This window comes from Micropterus dolomieu, linkage group LG17 (assembly GCF_021292245.1).
Source record: "Micropterus dolomieu isolate WLL.071019.BEF.003 ecotype Adirondacks linkage group LG17, ASM2129224v1, whole genome shotgun sequence".
Lineage (NCBI taxonomy): Eukaryota > Metazoa > Chordata > Actinopteri > Centrarchiformes > Centrarchidae > Micropterus > Micropterus dolomieu.
In genome coordinates this window covers 37,977,008-37,995,815 of record NC_060166.1, presented here as the reverse complement: position 1 = coordinate 37,995,815, position 18,808 = coordinate 37,977,008, and the positions used below count along the sequence as shown (strand labels likewise).

The window sequence follows — 18,808 nt, the reverse complement described above, 5'->3', positions numbered from 1 at the left end:
TAAAACTATGAAGAGAACGAGCTCCTGTTCCTGCTGAGTAATTTAAAGGGCGGTGTGAACACAGATTTTGGCTGTTTTTAGTTTTTATTCAGCCTGTTGTTAATTCTCTAATATTGAAGGATGTAATTCTATAGATTGGTTGGGCATTACACACACAGTTGTATCTATTCCTCACATAGGCACAATATTTTGATAATTAATAGTAAATCTCTCTCTCTTATCAAATTGAACCTTAAAAAACAAATCATACCATAATGTAGGCAGGTGCTTCATTTACATTGTGACAATATTTCTAAACAAACATGCAGCATATGAAATCCATCGTGATCAGAGTGTTAGTACGTTTTATTAAATCATGACGCTGCCTCTGCATGATGATGTCGCACGTCTGACAGGCCGCCGTGCTCCAAACAGAACACTGGGCCACAAACTGTGCAGTTTGGCTGGATACTCATCAAGTAGGCTATTTGATTTCCCCCACTCTCGCCGTCGTCGTTATTTCAACTCCCTGCCGAGAGACCCGCCCTTATCTGACTCCGATTGGCCCTGAACCTGACGGTATTAATGAAACAAACAATGGCAGCGACTAATATCAGAGGTAGAAAAGGAGAAGTCTTCACAGAATGCGGGTGGTGGTAGCGTTTCATACGGACTCTGAAGGGAACCTTTAGCGTCAAATAATTTACATTTATCTGACACTTTTATCCAAAGCGATTTACAATTGCTATACATGTCAGAGGTCGCACGCCTCTGGAGCAACGAGGGGTTAAGTGTCTTGCTCAGGGACACAATGGTGGACGTCACTGTGGGGAGTTGAACCCGGGTCTCTCACACCAAAGGCAAGCATCTTATCTATGCGCCATCACCACCCCTCCTATTTTGTCACGCTGTCTGAAAGCATCGGTGATGACATACTGAGACGAGAATGCGTTGAATAACTTAGTTAACTTACGTCACTGAAATAAAAATATTTAACGTTGACTTCTTGTTTCACACGGGCTCCTGGTTCAAAGTACGGGTTCTGGCCCTCCATCCACCCCAACAACCTCCTTACTCAGTCTTTTCTGTTAAACATGATATACCTGCCTTTACCGTCACAAACTGACCCTACAGGGCTTCCCCCCCCACACTGCGATGAATTATGACGCTATAAGGATCCCCAGTGCGTTACAAACTGACGCCGATGGATCTTGACCATGAGTCCATATGTGACGAGCCGGGGAGGGAGGACGGGTTGGCTTAGAAGATGACTGGCTGGAGTCTACCACCCCTTCAGGGACCTGTACCCCTTAAGGGACCTGTTCCCCTTCAGGAACCTGTACCCCTTCAGGACTTTGGGGCGAGTTGGAAAGATTGCAGCTGACCACTTCCACAACGGACACAAACTGTTTCAGACACTCCCCTCTGGCAGGAGGCTGCGGTCCACCTCCACCAATACCTTGCACCACAATAACACTTTCTTTCCTTCTGCAGCCTCCTCAAGGCCCAGGCCCCCCCAACCGTCACGGACTCTCATGCCCCCCACCACACCTGACCCAACTACTCACAGCTTTGAACTGTGTGCATGCACTGATTATTTTTGCTCATATTGAGAATTTTTGCACATTCCTTGTTAATTATTCTGCATATATATTTTTTGCATTTTTATGTATTAGTATTATTTCGTATACTTGCACATTTTGATCTCGTTACACACACACACACACACATATATATATATATATATATATATATATATATATATGTGTGTACCAATGCTTTTTCCATGTATGTGAAAATGTCCCTGGCAATAAACCTGACTCTGCTAAGCTAACGTTTGATATCACAAAGGCGGCAACATTAACCTGAGCGAGCTGTAAGAAAACAACATGACATCCATCACTTAAATCTGACGGCGGGTTATATTTCTTGTTCTCAGGGACAGAGCAGGTAGATCCCTCCTCGTCCACCGCTGTCGCAACGGCGCTGCTGTTCGCCGTTTCAACACTGACCGCTTGTTGATGGCGCCTGATTAAATAAAGATTACTTTTTAAAAAAAGTACTGTTGTTGTGACCGTCCGATTCAGACTGGAGAATTTTCCCCAGTCAGTACGACATCTGAGTATTTTTGGCGTGCTGCAGGTTTAGCTTTTGTTTCTGAGGTTGCGTCTCTTACAGTAAACGTTTAGAAGTTTATAAATGACGCCTCCTCCTCTCTGTATCATCTACCTGCAGACTGAACACAGGGCACGGCCTTCTACCCATCATGCACCGGGTTCAACAAAGACCTCACACAGTTTGACACGCCAAACCTGGAGACTGTTGATAACGTTACTGCAGCAACAGGCTTTGTTTCTGTGGCTTATCAGCCGCTCTGTGATTGGTCCAGAGGTTAGGGGTTTGACCTCTGACCTCTTTACTGCCGCTGACGTCATCCTGCTGTGTGTGTGTGTGTGTGTGTGCGCGCGCTGTATACTGCAGCTGATTGGTCGTCTGTTTCTTTTCAATGAATCGTCTTTTTAAAGGTGTCATCAGCAGCCATTCACACACACACACACAAAGCTAAAAGGGAGTGTGTGTGTGTGTGTGTGTGTGTGTGTGTGTGTGTGTGGCGTTCCAGTGAAGCTTTCAGCTGTAATTAAAGCTCATTAAAGTTTATTGAAGACGCTTAAAGGCTGGCATCTGATTGGCTGACGTGTTAATTGGCGGCTGAGGCTCCTTGTGCGGCTGCAGCTGCTGCTTCCTGTTTATTAAAGAAACGCTCGCTTCTTAACGAGACGGAGAGGTGTGTGACATCATTGCAGAGATTGAAGACACCTGCAGACTCACCTTCATAATACACACTTTTATATACACACTGAACAAAATTATAAACACTTTTGTTTTTGCCTCCATTTATCATGAGCTGAACACAAAGATCTGAGACTTTCTCTCTGGACACAAAAGGCCTATTTCTCTCAAATATTGTTCACGTCTGTCAAAATCTGTGTTAGTGAGCACTTCTCCTTTGCCGAGATCATCCATCCACCTCACAGGTGTCGCATATCAAGATGCTGGTCAGACAGCATGGGGATTGCACAGGTGTGCCTTAGGCTGGCCACAATAAAAGGCCTTAGGCTGGCCACCCTGGTAGTTTGACTGTTGATTTAAAAGAACCTGCCTGAGAGTTTTCTTCAGTAACACAGCGATCTGATGAAAGCTGTACATCAGCGGCCGGCAAATAAGTCTGGCATCGGGCCAAATTTTTTTCAAGCATGGCAGGCCACAACAAAAGTCCAATTATTTCAAATCTTTCTACACTTGCGCGCATTTTTAGCTCAGTCGGTACCGTGCGGGACTCCTGCTTGGAAGGTTGCATGATCGAGCCCAATTAACTGCGGGTATTTTTTTCTCCTTTGTTTAACAAATCGACCACTGGTGTACACCCATGGGTACACAGCTAACAGGAGCAGCTAATGCTGTGTTCAGACTGAAAGCAAATCCAGCGTTTTGGTCAGCTTGATAACACACAAAGTCAATGCAAAGATTCGCTCCGGGCGGCACGAACGAGGTGTTTGTTGGTTTGCGAGAGTTAAAATTTTTCAACTTGAGCAAGTAATTTGCTTGACGCGATGTTGCGAAAGCCAATCAGTGGTTGTCCGGACGTCACTGACGGCTTCAGGGCGTTGTTTGGAGAGGACCAGAGAGGGGGAGTGAAACGCTGTTGGCCAATGGAGAGCTGCTGAAAGAGGCGGGAGCAGCGCTGCAGCTTTCGGACAAATAAACCCCCGTAGTCTGTCTGGATTCTGCTCTGACAGCTACGCTGTTTACCCACAGGAGGAGCTCAGAGTTAACTGCTTTTATTAAATTAGCTTTTTACTTTAGTTTTTGGGATTACAGCTTGATTTATCTTCACTGGAGCTTCTCAGCAGCTTCCGTTCACATCCGGTTCCACTGTTGTTGTTAGCGTCGGTCTGTCGCTTTCTCGGACTACTACTTCATATTTATATAAAAACCGGACAAAACTGGACATTACTTGGAGAAAAGAAAGCGAGGAAGTTGAACTACCTGGTGAGTTCAGAAAATATGTGTCTATAACTTTATTCCAGCTGTCGTTGTACTTTACTGTGAACAGGTTAGCATAGCATAGCCCTGATCGAACCAAACTCCATTCAGAAAACAAACATTTTAAAAGTTGTCGTCCTGCTGGCAGACCTGACAAAGCATGAATTCATATGTTTAACAAATCTGCATCATATTGTAGTTATTTCAGCATCAGTTTGATCTGTTTATTGGAATTTAATCACTCAATGTTTTCTTTGGGTTCATACAGCTGTAGGAATCGCGGGTTGTGTTTATTGGCTTATCACGTTGTGTGTGTGAAAACTCAAAATGTCCAGCGGTCGCGCGAGTTATATTCCATCCATCCATCGTCAACCGCTTATCCTGCGTACAGGGTTGCGGGGACGAGTTATATTAACTATTAATATTAACTTCGCTTTCAGTGTGAACGCAGCTTAACAGAGCAGCTAACAGGAGCTGCTAACAGCTAATTCATCTTTTTAAATGTAAAGATATGCAGACTAAGCTCAAACTTCAGAGAATAAAGGAAGTGGTCAGTATTAGCTTGCTAAATAAATATATGTTCTAATACTGCTGTATTATCTATAAACTGTAGGCTACTAGTGTTATGTTACACCTAACGTTGCGATTTGTTGTCTTGTTATTTGTTAGATCCTGCTATTTGACCCTTACTTGACTAGGTCTCACTTGTAAAAGAGGTTTTAATCTCAATGGAATTTCCTATTTAAATAAAGGAAAGAAGAAATAAACTTTAACTGCTGTGTTTCTTCGCTCTTCTGAAAGCCCTTTGTGACACTGGCTGTGTTCGAAACGGAAGGCAGCTGCCTCGCTGCCTCGATACCGTAACAGACAGCTGCCTCAGAAGGCATCACTTTCAAGTGAAGGCAGCTCTGTTTACATTAGTTTCGAACAGCCTTCTAGGGCAGCACTTTCGGCAACGTGTGATGTCAGCACGCCGTCTTGCGTCTCTTCTGAGACGCTTCTGATACGCTAGCCTTAGCATCAGCTAACTGGCTATTGAAAAGCCAAATGGCTAACAGACGCCTCAGAAATCATACTGAACAAACTTGGTTGGTTACAGTCACGGGCTAATATGATAGTTCAGTGTTTATTCTTGCTAGCTTTTCAAAAATAGAAGCGAGAAAACAACTAAAAACTTTTAAAAACGTAGATTTGTGTACAAATTCGGCTTGTTTGTCCGCCATCTTGACCAGTTTTCGAAAGCTACGGCGCCCGCAGCCGCGCTGCTTTATGGGTAATAGTCAGCATCAAGTCACCATCGATGCTGCCTTCAAAACTGTCCGTTACTGAGGCAGTGTGAAGGCATCTCAGGAGACAGGAAGAGATCGTTGGAGCCGTTTAGACACCTTCTGAGACAGAAGTTTAGAACATAGCTATTGTTTTCAAAAATAAATTATTATTTTTATTATTATGATAGAACACAGAAAGACAGAGGTCTGTTAAAGAGGTCATATTCTGCTTTTTGGCTTCTCTCCTCTCCTTTAACGTGTTGTAAATGTTTTTTTGTGCATGTAACAGGTTTGCAAAGTGTAAAAGCCCAAAGGGAGTTCCCATCTCCCACAGAAAACTCCTGAACTGACCACAGCTGGATTGTAGTCCAGCCTTCAGTAACCTCTCTGCGTCACCGTCTAACAAGCAGCATGATGCTCGCCAAGCGGCTAGTGTGGCAAATACCGTTAGAGCCCCTCCAGGCAGTTACTGTGATGTAGAGACGGAGCTCAGGTAAAACTTTATGAAAGATAAACGTGTTACAGATTAATAACTCACCGCTCTGAAACTCTGGATCCAGTCTGGGTTGTGACCTGGTTCTGGTTGTTCTGCCTGTGTTTCAGAATCAGACTCTGGGTTACCGGCTGAAGCCTGATTTGTCAACCCGTTCTCCCTCCCCAACTTGTCACATATGGACTGGTGGTCAGGACCCATTGGCTTCAGTCTGTAACGCACTGGGGATCCCTGTAGACCGGGGTTCGTGTCCCGTATGAAACAAGAAGTCAACATTAAATATTTGTATTTAAGTTGCGCGACTTCCGTAAGTTACGCAAGTGACTTGGGCAGTTATTTTAACCCAAACCAGGATCTTTTCCAAAACCTAACCAAATTACACAGTGCTTGAAATGGAAAAATAAAAAATATGTGCCAGTCCCACATGGAGCATTTCAGAATAAGAGCGTTTTGCCTGCCTGATTTTGTTGAATTGTTTAGATTTAGTTAATTTGCTAAGTTTTCCTGGATTTTGTGCTTCTACCGTGTTTAAGAAGGCTACATAGTTAAATAGTTTATTTTCTGGTCTGTCTTAACTGTGTTTATTGTTGATATACGGTCTGACTTCCTGCCCGGCTCATCTGCTCGGTGCTGCTTGAGGAGTCTTCCATCAAAAATAGACCTGCGCAGCGGAGCGGAGAGCCGCCTCTGGGACGCGCTGCGGCGCTTCAGGTGTGACCACAAGCATCGACTACAATGGCAGCGATTTGCTCCGTAACACCGGGCACACGCCGCCGCTAAACGTCCAAAAATGACGCTAAAGGGGTACCCAGGGCGTTGAAAAGCGACGCCAAAGGGCCTCGACCAAGAGTCAATACATGACGGGTCGGGAGTGAGAACGTGTTGAATATGACCACTTTACAACAGGTAAGTGGTGTCAGCAGTTCAGAAACACGGAATGAATCCAAAAACTCGAGTCCTCGGTCTGCAACCAACCTGCACGAGAGGCACAAGGGACACTGGACAAACTCAAGACACTGGAAGCCAAATAATGAGCGAGCGTCAAACAGCAGACCGGCTGGGAGGCGTGAGGGTAACAAGGCACCGGGGTTCACAATCAGCAGGGAGCGAGACAGGAAGTAAAATCAGCACAAGACACACAAGAAAGAACACTACAGAGAAACACAGGAAACAGAAGGAACACAAAGGCTTTTTGACTGAAAACTGCTGAAATATAGAGGCCACGTGATAAAAAGTGTATATCAGTGTGTGTCTGTCGTCTGATTGGACAGATCTGCAGCTCACAGGTGAACAACAGTGAACTCTGACCTGTGAGATGAAGACGAAGCACATGGATGCCTTTGTTTGTGAATGGGCGACCGACAGCGCCTGTCATGTGACCTCAGATGTTGTCACGTGACCTGAGAGACTCGTCATCAGTGATAAACGCCCTCTCCCGTGTGTGTGTGTCTCAGCTGTCAATCATCAGCTCTCATTAAGGTTTAGTTCCTGAAAGCTTTTCTTAACAAAGAGCTAATGAATGAAAGGAGCTGCTAATCTGACTGCAGCAGCTGCCACACACACACACACACACACACACACTCTCCATGTGTGGCGATGCTGAGGACCAGTTTTAGGTCTGTATGAACATAAATATGATCCCGACAGCACGGCGGCTGCCAGTACTGGGTCCAGACTTCACCTGGCTCGGCTCCAAACTGAAGCCAAATTAGGAAAAATAAGGCGCAGGAAGCAACTTGGCCCCGGTGGAAAAGGTGGTTTGTGCCGTGGAAACTGTCACCTTCCTCACATTAATACGTGACACAACAGAAATGCCATATTTCCACCATGAGCTTTGACTGGAGCTCTTTTATTTACCTTATCTCGTCGTGCCTTCTTCTTCTGCGGTGGTATAATGGCTGCCACCCACAGGCATCATTCACACCGGGGACGCTGAGGCTGATTTTGTCCTCGTCACTTTTTATGAGGATAATTTACTAAAATGCTCTTAAAATGTTAAGTAACAAATTAAAATGCTTCAAGAAAGATTTTACATGCAGTTTAAATACAGAAGAAACAGTAACTAAAAAACCAACTGATTCTAAAACGACCCAAAACATGCGGCCGATCAGTAACTTCAACAAAATCTCAACACAAACAGGTTTGTGACATCATGTTTCTCTAACATTACAGAGGTTTACAGCATCGAAACAACACGGCAGTTTAACTTGATTTATTATCTTTAGCTAATAATGTTAAAATACTTCCTTAAAGCCCTCCTCCAGTGTATTTTGACATTTCTATGATATATTTCATATGTTTCCTTACAATGTTGATTACCCACGTAGTTTGCCAAATATTTTTTGACAAATGGCTTAATTGTGTGTTATAATGGCTGCCACCACACCGGGGACGCTGAGGTCATGTCCACGCCACCTGCTGAAGTCGATTTTCTCGTCACCAAGATTTTCTTAAAATGTGCACTATTTTTTGATGGAGCTCAAACACAAGTCCCAGTCTGCCAGTAGGTCTTCTCCTTCCCCCACCCCAGTAAATCCATTGTTTTAGTACCCACAGTCTGTAGAATAGCTTTTGAATGCGACGCTGCAGCTCTGCAGTGCCCCCCCCCCCCTTCTCTCTCTGCACGTCTGTTGTTCTATCTTTGGTTTGTGTTGTTGTTTTTTTTTGGGATGCACTTCATGACTTCTGCTCTTGGAAGGTGCTACAGAAAGAAACTTTCACTAGCAAAGACCACGAGAACGTGTGATTTAGATGTACATGCAAATATGGACCGTGTGGATTCTGGAGGATGGATTCATGCATTTAGAGGGGAAGGGTGATGGTGGAAGGAGCCTTATTTTGAAGCCCCCCCAGACGGTACCTGTGCCCTGATTGAACAGGAAGGGATGAAGAGGCAGGGAAGCGGGGGAAACAAGCGGGGCAGGCTGAGCGGAGCGGTAAATGTAGCCTTGAGGTGCGGTTGAGGCGTGGCCCCGCTCCCGAACCTAACTTAACAAATTAACTTCATTACTTTTACTGCAGTGAAAAAAATCACGGTGAATCCTGCTGCCGGCTTCCACAGCCCAAAAAAGGTACCTGGTAATGTTTGTGACCAACATGTTCTCCTGCGTGTCCAACAGCAAATCACCACACATCCCCACACCGCGACAGCATTGGTGAGACTGAAACGGAAAGGGTAGATACGTATTGGACACTGCTCCTCGTCCTGATTGCTTGCACATCTCTGTCTGTCATTTTGTAAAGCATCTGTGTCTGGTAGCTAATCTACTGCAGTTCCTACCCTTTCAGTCTCACCAATGCTGTTGCGGTGTGGCGATTTGCTGTTGTGTTGTGTGCAAATTGCTGTTATGGTTTGCACTTCAGGGCCACCGTACCTATGTCCTAAATGAGCGTTGGCCAGTACCAGTTCAGCGACAGGCGTACTGAACCTTCAGTTACATAAGTCGCGTGACGTTTAACAAGTGGAAAACGTCGTGAAACTGTGGTAGCTTTGTTATATTTAGGCAACAAAACCACTTGGTTATGTTTAGGAGAAGATGGTGGTTTGGGCTAAAATAAGTCAAGTGACGTCATAGAAGTCATATAGAAAACCTTATTTAATTAAAACATGCTGTTGCTGTGGAGAGGACGGGCTGATATAGTTTCTAATATGCACTTTGTGTGTGACGTCTCAGGTTCTGCTCAGGAGCTGATACGGAAAACTAGTGTTCGATATTTATTAACAAACAGGTGAAAACTTACTGGTGAATGATCAGGCAGTCCAGCAGTAACACAAAATCCAGGAAACAGCCACCGATGAACCGAACAACAGACAGACCACCACATGTAGGGGGGGGGGGTAATCAGGCACAGGTGAAGACGATCAGGGGAATGAGGCAGGTACACAGGAAGTAAAACAAGACAGCTACAAAGTATTTCTGGTGCGTCTCTCTCTGGACTTGCCAACGTTTGTACGTGCTGTTTTGGGACACTTGATAATCGACCTATTTAGTGGTTTAGGTTTTTGTTGTGTGTCTTTCAGAAACATCCTCCACGGTCCGTGAGCGACAGTCTCTACGGTCCAGCCGAGCTGAAACGTTCTCCTTGGACTCATCAGTCTGAACCGTTACATAACCACACAGCAAGGTGTTAATCTGCACTATAACCTTCTTCCTCTTTCACTTTGACCTTCACCTGCTTTTAATAATAATAATAATAATAGTAATCATGGTCAAAGATCCCTTTTCTGTCCAGATACTCTCATGTTTAGAATAAAATCCCAGTTTACACATCAGAAATACTCTCTTCTTTGTACACATTTATACAGGTATTTCCTTCATCTGGATAAAAACTGCAGTCACTGAACCATGTTTATAACGCTTTGCACTGATTGGCTCCATTATGCTGTTTCCAACTGCAGAGACTTTGAAGTGTCGTCTTAAAATGTATTTTTATTCTCTGGTGTTCGAGTCACTTTAGGGACACTCGTGCTAATCTGCCCTGTTGGCTTCATGTCTGCTTTTTTGTTTTTAATTGCATGTCTTTAAATGTGCTTCATAAACAAATTGAATGTTTTAATAACCAATCTCTGATCTCAGCCTTTCAAATTCTGTTTAATCATCTCAGTATACATTTACTTTTGAAATTTTAATTTCTTGCTGTTTCCGGCCAAAAGCACTTTTGTCACTCAGCCTTTCTGCATTACGAATGTTTTTGGGTAATGACTATTAGTCATTTTTCTTTATGCTGGATTAATCTGGGCTTTTTTTCTGTCCTCAAAGAGCAGCAGCAGGAACTTCCTGCTGGTCATCTGTTTTTCCTGATAATAAAAATAAATAACTAAATGCAAATATATTCGGCTTTTAAATGTCATGACTTTAATCTTAGTTTCCTCTTGTTCTGGTCTGAGGATCTGTGCAGCTGTAACATTAACCTGTGAATGTTCACCCTCAGGGATCAATAAGTCTGCTTTTATTATCTGATCTTTTATCAGTGTGACGATCGGGAAGAAACAACTGATTAAAAACGAAATAAATAAATTTGGCGTCTCCTCTGTGTTTATTGAGCTTCATTAACTCTGTTTTACTGTTGGCTCTCAGCTGTTAATGTGCAGCTCCAATAAAAAGCTGCAGCTCTTCTTCCTCCTCCTCCTCCTCCAGCAGACAGGACAGAGCGTTTGTCTCAAACAGATTTTATTCAAACCAACAATTAAAAATAGTTTCATCAAGTTTACATTCAGAAAGAATCAGCTCAGAAAAATCTAAACAATCCATCCAAACTAATCGCTGATGGTCAGATCCGTTCACTTTCTGTACAGTGTGTGATGAAGACGGAGGAGGATGAAGATGACGAGGATCTCAGCAGGAAGTGAAGGTCTTCCAGAAGAAGTTCTTGCAGCCGGCTTTTCTCTCTCGGGGGGCGAACAGCGGCCCGCTGCCGGCGGCGGCGGCTCGTTCCAGATCAACATGGATGTCTTCAGGTTCTCCTTCAGCCAGAGGGAAGTTCTCCTCCCCCAGAGCCTCGTTCTCCACCTGCAGGAGGTCCGACAGGAGCAGCTCCGCCAGCGAGGACCGAGACATGTCCTGAGAGAAACGACAACATATTAAAACAATGAAAGAAGCACGACATTAAAATGAAAGATTCCAACAAAAATTAAATACAAAGCGGAATACAAGCGAGTTTAACGTTGAACACTTTGCTTTCTTTGCTTTCTTGGGTCTCATTTCCTTCCAAAACGAGCGGTACGAGCTTTTCTGGTCAGTTTTTAATGCAAACCTGAAAATGACGTCGTGATGAAGCATCTCAGTTATAATTCACGCGGCCACTAGAGGCGCTTTCAGGGAAACACAAGCGACTGCTGAAGCTGATTCACGCCTCAATAATAAAACAGAGGCACGAAGCTTTAAACTAAAACTCTTTAAGCTGCCGACACCGACAGGACGCTGAACTCCAAGGCAGTGAGCTCCAGCACTCACCTGAATTTAATTGCCACTGATGAAAACAAGAGAAACTGTGACGTTATAGTTGCCAAAGATCTCTGCAAAACTCTCACATCCAGCCTCACGTCAGACAGAAGCAGTAAAATGTGAAAAACTGCACTACAAGAAAACTTTACTTAAGTAGACGTAGAAAAGTATCAGCATCAAAATAAAAGTAGTCATTGTGATGCAGAATGGCCCGTTTCAGGATAATCTATATTAAATTATTGGATTATATTCTGGATCTGAAGCTACAAAGTAACTAAAGGATTCAAATAGATAGTAGTAAAGTACAATAGTAGAGTAACCAAGAACAGTATTTGACTGGACTCAGTGACAGCACAAGTTCAGTCTTTGAGATAACTTATAGACAAAACAGTTAATTTATCACTGGACAAAATAATCAACAGATTAATCGATAGTTTAAATAATAAAACAGTCGCTCTTTTTTTATTTCCGTAGTTTTAATAAATTGTGGCAGATAATGACAATGGAGGAGAAACTGTTTGGTCATCACACCACTGACGGTTGTTTCAGCAAATTCATGTTCGTTTTATTAACAAAAAAAGCTTTTTAAATTAAATCACTTCTATTGACACATAATGTGTGAGAGCGTTTTATTACTGTGTACATTTGAATCCAAATCATTTGTAAATCTGTTTTTGATGCCAAATTAATAAAGTCAATGGACTTAATTATTGGCAGTTTGTTCTAAATAACTGATTCTGTGGTGTTTGACCAGTCCAGCAGACGTCAGGAAATAAATGACATTATAAAACATCACAGATGGTTTTTACTGTCTCTCACCTGATCAGTTCATCTACTGATTAGTCTTCATTTTATTCAGTGTCTAAAGTTTACAAAATAAAACCAAATGTTCACCATCTGAAATTTTGTTTTAAATAAAGTTTAGTTTGTGACTCAGCTGTCTCACACTGTCTGTCTTTACATTAACTTGAAATCTTTAAATCAGATCAGAGAGAAGTTTAAACAGTTAAATCACATCTTGTTTCTCACTGTTGTTTTTCTCACCGATGACTTTTGTTTTTTTACAGGATTAAATACCAGCTTCCACTTTTCTGTTCTGTAATGAATGAATCAAACATTTAAAATGAAAATAAATTGTATGGCATCAAAACATTTAATCTGACATAAAACCTTAAAGTGTGCAGGTTTTCAAAAACAAACTGAAACTGTGGGCTATTTACAGATGCAGAATGTTCATTGTCCGTTGGATGCAGTCAGTGCAACATCAGTAAAGTGCAACCAACTATATAAATATAAAAACGCCTCTAAAAGTAGCTATTAGAAAGAGATAAAGAAAGTAAAAACACATTACACATGCAGGACACTTCCCTGCACGATTCATTCCTTTATAAACACTACTTGTATATGTTTAGTGCTTTGCTTTAGATAAAAAAATAGTTTTTAAATATGTTTCTCCTTTAACGGCACAGGGTTTAAGTTAATTAATTAAACAGAAATCTTACTCCTGATTTTAATATCGCATCTGGCTTTTATATTTTCTGCTGTCGGACTGTGACTCGGTTTCTCCAGCAGCAGGACGCTTCTGAAAAGCAGGTTCCTTAACTAAGTGAGATTTTTGTGGTTTAATAAAAGTCATATTGCTTTTATAAAATAAAAAGACACGTTTCTACAGTTTTTCTTTTGTATGTTTAAAAACCGAATTAGGCTGAAGCGAGAGGTAAAGAGGACGCAGAGGTCGTGAGGACCTTCTTCCTTTCTTTCTTCCTTCCTTTCTTTCTTTCTTCCTTCCTTTCTTTCTGTCTTTCTTTCAGAAGAAGAGTTTCTCTAAAGGAATGTCTCTGTCTGTCTGTGTGGTGTCCGGACCTGTTTGGAGCCCAGCAGCGGGGTCCGGTGCAGCAGCAGGCGGAGTTTGGAGTCCCTCTGAGCGGCGGAGGAGCAGCTGATGGAGGCTGTGAGTGAGAGGAGGAGCAGGAGGAGGCAGCGGAGGCGCGAGGAGGAGACCATCTTCATCACCTGTCTGTCTGTCTGTCTGCGGGTCGGCGGATCTTCTGGGTCGGTCCCGACAGAGCGGCTCTTATACAGCCCCGCTGACGTCACTAATCACCGCACGTAGGTGGGGGGGGGGGGGGGGGGGGGGGGGGGGGGGGGGGGGGGGGGTGATTGATGATGTTTCCACCGGCTCCCGCTTTAGTGAAATGACCCGTTTTCAGATTTCTTTTTCTTTGCCTCCTGCTGCTCAGATGAGTTTCTCAAACAGATCCAGTTTCACCAAATCAGTCAAACTTTAACATCCTCCTTCAGTGTGTGTGTGAGGGGCAGATGTGTCTTACTTAAAGAAAATGGTCTGGATGTTTCAACTAATAACATTAGAATACTTTAAGAAAATAGAAGGCACATTTCTACAGATAAAGTTAGAATATTTTGAGAAAAAAGTAAGAATTTTTCAAGAAGAATCAAAATATTTCAAGTAAAGAATGAAATGTTTTGAGAAAATTTTCGGATGTTTTCAAAAAATGTCTAAATATTGCAAGAAAATACTCAAGTTACAGTAGAATTTGGTTCTAGTCAGTCAAGTTTGGTTCCTGACAGTAGTTAGGTTCTAGTCAGTAAAGTTGTAGTCCGCAGGTTTTGCTTGAGTGAATGTAGTTCATGTCAGTCGAGTTTGATGGTCGTCATCGGAGTTCTAGTCAGTCAGGTCTGGTTCTAAACTGTAGAGCTTGTTTTTAGTTGTTTAATTGTTCTCTAGCATTTGGTTCTAGTCAGCAGAGTTTTGGTCTCGACAGCCGGGATCAATACGATCGGTCACTATTCTGTTTATTTAAAGAAAACATAAATTCTTCAGGTTGAATGTTTTCTTTTAATTCAGCCAACAGATGACTTGAAGAGTGATGACTTGTATGTTTGAGGACTGGATGTTACATCTTTTTATCTGAACTCACATAAACACCCTGTTGAGGTCCTAATGTTCAGTAATATGTTGAATCTGTGGGAGACTCAGTAATGAAGCTTCAGTCACAGCAGAGAAACCGTTTCTACAAAGACTTTCCTGCTGTTACGCTGCAAACACTAATCACACCTTCGCTCTGCGAGCATGAAAACACAAACATCTCTTTACTGTTTGTTTCTAATGTTCCTCTTTCACACATGGATGCGTCGCAGTTTACAACATTTACAGAAACGTTCCTGCTGCAGGAAGTCGTGTTGCTCCGTCCATCACGACCAACAGCAGCAGACACGTGCAGAGGGGCCTTTGATGCCCGTTCTCATCTCAGGGCGTCCAACGCCGACGCTTTCAGAAAAGTAACAAAGCAAAGTTGTTTGATGCTCTGAGGCGTCTCGTACAGACGGAAAGTGCTAGCTAGCTACAGTCATGTTAATGGTGTTGACAGGCCCCTGAAGCCCCCTACCCTCACCACAACCAGGGTTAGGAGGGTTACTTTAAAAATGTAATCCGGTACAATTACTAATTACTTGTTAGAAAATGTCAATTATCAGTAACGTAATCCAAGTACCAGAAAATAAAAGTAATGTAACCTGATTACTTTCAGTTACTTTTGGATTACTTTAATACCAAAAACGCAAATAAAGACAAGAGTAGCAAAGATGGCCGGTCTGCTCAGTGGATTTGTAGAGAAACATACAATTACAAAATGTTCCATTCCTGTGAAATCAAAATGTTTAGGCCTAAATGTTTTTATATGGTGATTGCACTGGGCCTACAAGTCATATGAATCTGGTCCATCATTGACTTAAAATGTTGTTTTGTAGGTGTTCTTGAAGACATTTTAGAGTGTGTCATTTCCTGGTAAACGATTTTAAAATGTTGATGAATCATCCTGCACTGGGGGCCTGGATTAATTTACTGTCCAATGAAAAGCTTCCTTAATTTTTATGATGCTGCTGAAAAATAGTGTTTCTGGGACCGAAAGCACGACTTCATTCACTGATTTTACTGAAACTGGATCATATTTGATGGAAAATCTTATCTGGTTTTCTCTCCGATGTTCCTGCTGCTCTGCCTCAACTCTGTGATTTACGACACATAGCTTTGCTTGTTGCTGTATACTTCTGCGTAGGGAAGGCCAACTTGCTCTGCATGAAGAGAAGGCTGAAACATGTAGAGCGAGGGGGAGCTGAGATGGCTCGGTGTGGTGTTTGTCACGCAAAGTTGAACATTTTTCAACTCTCGGCGCCCGAAAAAAACCACTCAAAGCCCAGAGCCCAGCGTGGAAAAGACGCTCAGCGCCTCGTCATGCAGCTGCCGTTTTTACCATGTTGTAAAAACGCTCCCATTGCAATGAATTGAAAAACGATACTGGCCTCAGTAAGAAACTCTTTGGTGGCCTTTAAACTCTTAATTTCCTGCATTCTGGAAACATTTTCTGCACCAATTTATGGTGGAAATGTCTTTATTTTTATGAAGGGAAACAAAATTCATGTGGCCGGTGACAAATCAGGATGTCAAAACTATTTTTGGGATATAATGCAGTAATCAGCAAGTTACTTTTTTTGGTCAATGCAGATCTGTTTCTTCTATATTTACATTTCATTTCATGTTTTCCTGTTGTGCAAGTAAACCTTTCCGATTCAGAATTTTTATTTTTTATTTAACATTTCTTGTTGCTAATTTTCAGAAAACTTTTAGCAAATGCTTTCAAAAAGCGGTGGGGACGTGTCCTCAGCGTCCCCAGTGTGAATGACACCTATGAACTAAGCGGTCTCTTGTTTCTTAAGGAATCAATATTGTTCAGTAGGTTCTCGTTGTTTTCTTTTTCATATACTTCAGATTCATAAAAACCACCAGTAAGGACTGTATGTTAATATACTTACATGTAATAATTGTTTTTTAACGTAAAATAAAGTATAAACAGAAATTCAATTCAAATTTTCTGGAAGCAGCGGCTGTTGGAAGATGACGGGAGGCATTTATTTTTTAAAAATCTTCTTTTAATTACTTAATGTAATAAACATGCGTACCGTTTTCTAGACCAGAGGAACTCAAACACCGATCAGCCATAACATTATGACCACTGACAGGTGAAGTGAATAACATGGCACCTGTCAGTAGGTGGGATCTATCAGGCAGCAGGTGGACATTGTGTCCTCGGAGTTGATGGGTAAGCTTAAAGGTTTTAGTGACATCTAGTGGTGAGGGTTGAGAATTGCAACCAACGGCTCACTGTGCATTCACGTGCTCGTCGGACGAAATGAGTACTTTATAATAAATGTATTTATTCTAATGGCAATTGTAAATTCAGCAGTAAAAAACCTAACTTTGTATTTTTTCACTACAAGTTTTTTGTCATTAAATCATTAAATTTTTTTAATCCATCAACAAAAAGGTTGAAAACTGTCAACATCTGGTCCTCTTTTAATATCTTTATATAATATAGACTACCCCAGGCTGAGTTTTCATTATTTGTGACTTCTTTATGTCCATGTACACTAAAATAATTCGAGGTTGACACTCAAAACGTAAATCCCATCATAAGAAACCACACCCACCGCCACACCTGGTGACCACGGCAACATCACCATCAGCCTCCTGTCTCCAGACGCAGTGAGCCGTCACCACCGACCGCGGAGGAGGCGGGGCTTCAGCTGTCAGCTAGCTAACAGCAGGCGACGGGACACATTTCACACCTGTCCAACGCTGTTACCAGGGAAATGGCTCCGTGTCTGGACAGATTACAGCGGCTGTCCGTTTTCTGGTTCAGCCTGTTGATCTGAGTTAACGAACAGAGCAGAGAGGAGAGACTGAACTTCAACTAAACATTTAAACATTAAACAACGTCTCATGCTGTCAGTCACTTTATTTCTGCTCTATTATTATTTTTATCTATTTGTATTTTATTTCATTTTATCACATTTTTAAAAAGCTGATTTTGTTATATTTGACTTCATTTTGCTTTTGATTGTATTTTTAAGTTGCATTTCTAAACGCTTTTGACTGCTTCTGTGTGAAAGGTGCTGCACAAATAATAATGAATATGGAATAAAAAAAAATAGAGGTTTATGCATTTTGACTTCTTTAATTTAATAAATTCAATAGTACGTAAACAGGTAGCATTTGTTGCTGCTCTAACTAGCATCTATCGTCACTCGCGGATCTCTTACTTTACTGATGCTCGTATGTTGTTCGTCAAATGTGAGGGTGCTTTCACACCTGCGTCGATTGGAGACGCTGTTCTGAAACGCTGTTCCTTTGGCCCGGTTCGTTTGGAAATATGTGAACACAACAATCGCACTCTGATCCGGATCAAAACAACCGGGCCGAGATCTCCCAGAAGAGGTGGTCTCTGGTCCCTGGAGCGGTTCGTTTGCAGTGAGAACACAGCCGACCCATGAACTGGAACAAATGAATGTGTTGCCTGGCAACCAACGCCAAAAGATCGCTCGTCAACGTGGAGCTTCAGCAGCGTATTCTGCTAATTTGTTGCGGTATGTTGTTGTGGTTAATGTGTTATATAATGTACTGCTGTCAGAGTTTTTTTGCGCGGCACAACCCCTCTCTTTCATTTTATCCCTAACCATTTTGTAGACTTGTTCTTGTGGCGTCCAACATCTGGGAGATGGGGGTGGTGATGGCGCATAGATAAGATGCTTGCCTTTGGAGACCTGGGTTCGATTCCCACCATTGAGACCCTGAGTAAGACACTTAACCCCTCGTTGCTCCAGAGGCGTGTGACCTCTGACATGTATAGTAATTGTAAGTCGCGTTGGATAAAAGCGTCATGAGATGTGTTGTTCTGACCAAATATCTATGAGGCGTTTCAGCTCCTCGCAGCACCAAGTCAACCCGCTATTCATTTTAATGTCGCTGTTGTGATGGAGATGTCCCACAATGCAAAGCGTAACCTGCACGCATGAGTTAGTGACGTATTCAAATTGATTCGAAACTATCTGTTCCAGAACAAAACAAAACGGTCAGCTGCTCTTCTGAAAACGCCCAGCGGGGAGCGCTAGCGGGCATCTCGGAGGGTAGCCTACCACCGTTTGGTCCGAGAGCTGAGGTTGGACGAAGCCCGGCCCCAACATCATAACCGTGTCTCGCTGTGTGCCTGTATCTGTCATGTAGT

The 18,808-nt window shown here is 42.6% G+C and overlaps 2 protein-coding genes across 2 annotated transcripts in view; both read right to left on the bottom strand.

Annotated features, from left to right (window-relative positions):
- Nucleotides 1-9,624, bottom strand: part of ece2b (endothelin converting enzyme 2b) — a 67,776-nt gene extending 58,152 nt beyond the window's left edge. Inside the window, exons 1-4 of the mRNA XM_046073476.1 lie at nt 9,526-9,624; nt 8,860-8,945; nt 8,645-8,768; nt 5,830-6,015 (exon numbers count right to left, since the gene is read on the bottom strand). Of these exons, the coding sequence (XP_045929432.1) occupies nt 5,830-6,015; nt 8,645-8,768; nt 8,860-8,945; nt 9,526-9,609 (480 nt within the window). The 5' untranslated portion in view covers nt 9,610-9,624. The remainder of the gene's footprint in view (nt 1-5,829; nt 6,016-8,644; nt 8,769-8,859; nt 8,946-9,525) is intronic.
- Nucleotides 9,625-10,938: 1,314 nt separating this feature from the next.
- Nucleotides 10,939-13,757, bottom strand: sst1.1 (somatostatin 1, tandem duplicate 1). The gene is made up of 2 exons (XM_046074066.1): nt 13,593-13,757; nt 10,939-11,345 (listed from the first exon to the last, which is right to left on the bottom strand). The coding sequence occupies exons 1-2, from the start codon at nt 13,737-13,739 to the stop codon at nt 11,121-11,123; spliced, it is 372 nt and encodes a 123-aa protein (XP_045930022.1). The 5' UTR covers nt 13,740-13,757; the 3' UTR covers nt 10,939-11,120.
- Nucleotides 13,758-18,808: the final 5,051 nt, after the last annotated feature.

Excerpts from the sequence above, each read along its gene's own strand:
- sst1.1 (XM_046074066.1), bottom strand. The coding sequence starts at position 13,739 with ATGAAGATGGTCTCCTCCTCGCGCCTCCGCTGCCTCCTCCTGCTCCTC. Across the intron at positions 11,346-13,592 it reads CGCTGCTGGGCTCCAAACAG|GACATGTCTCGGTCCTCGCT; the intron begins GTCCGGACACCA and ends CGTTTCTCTCAG.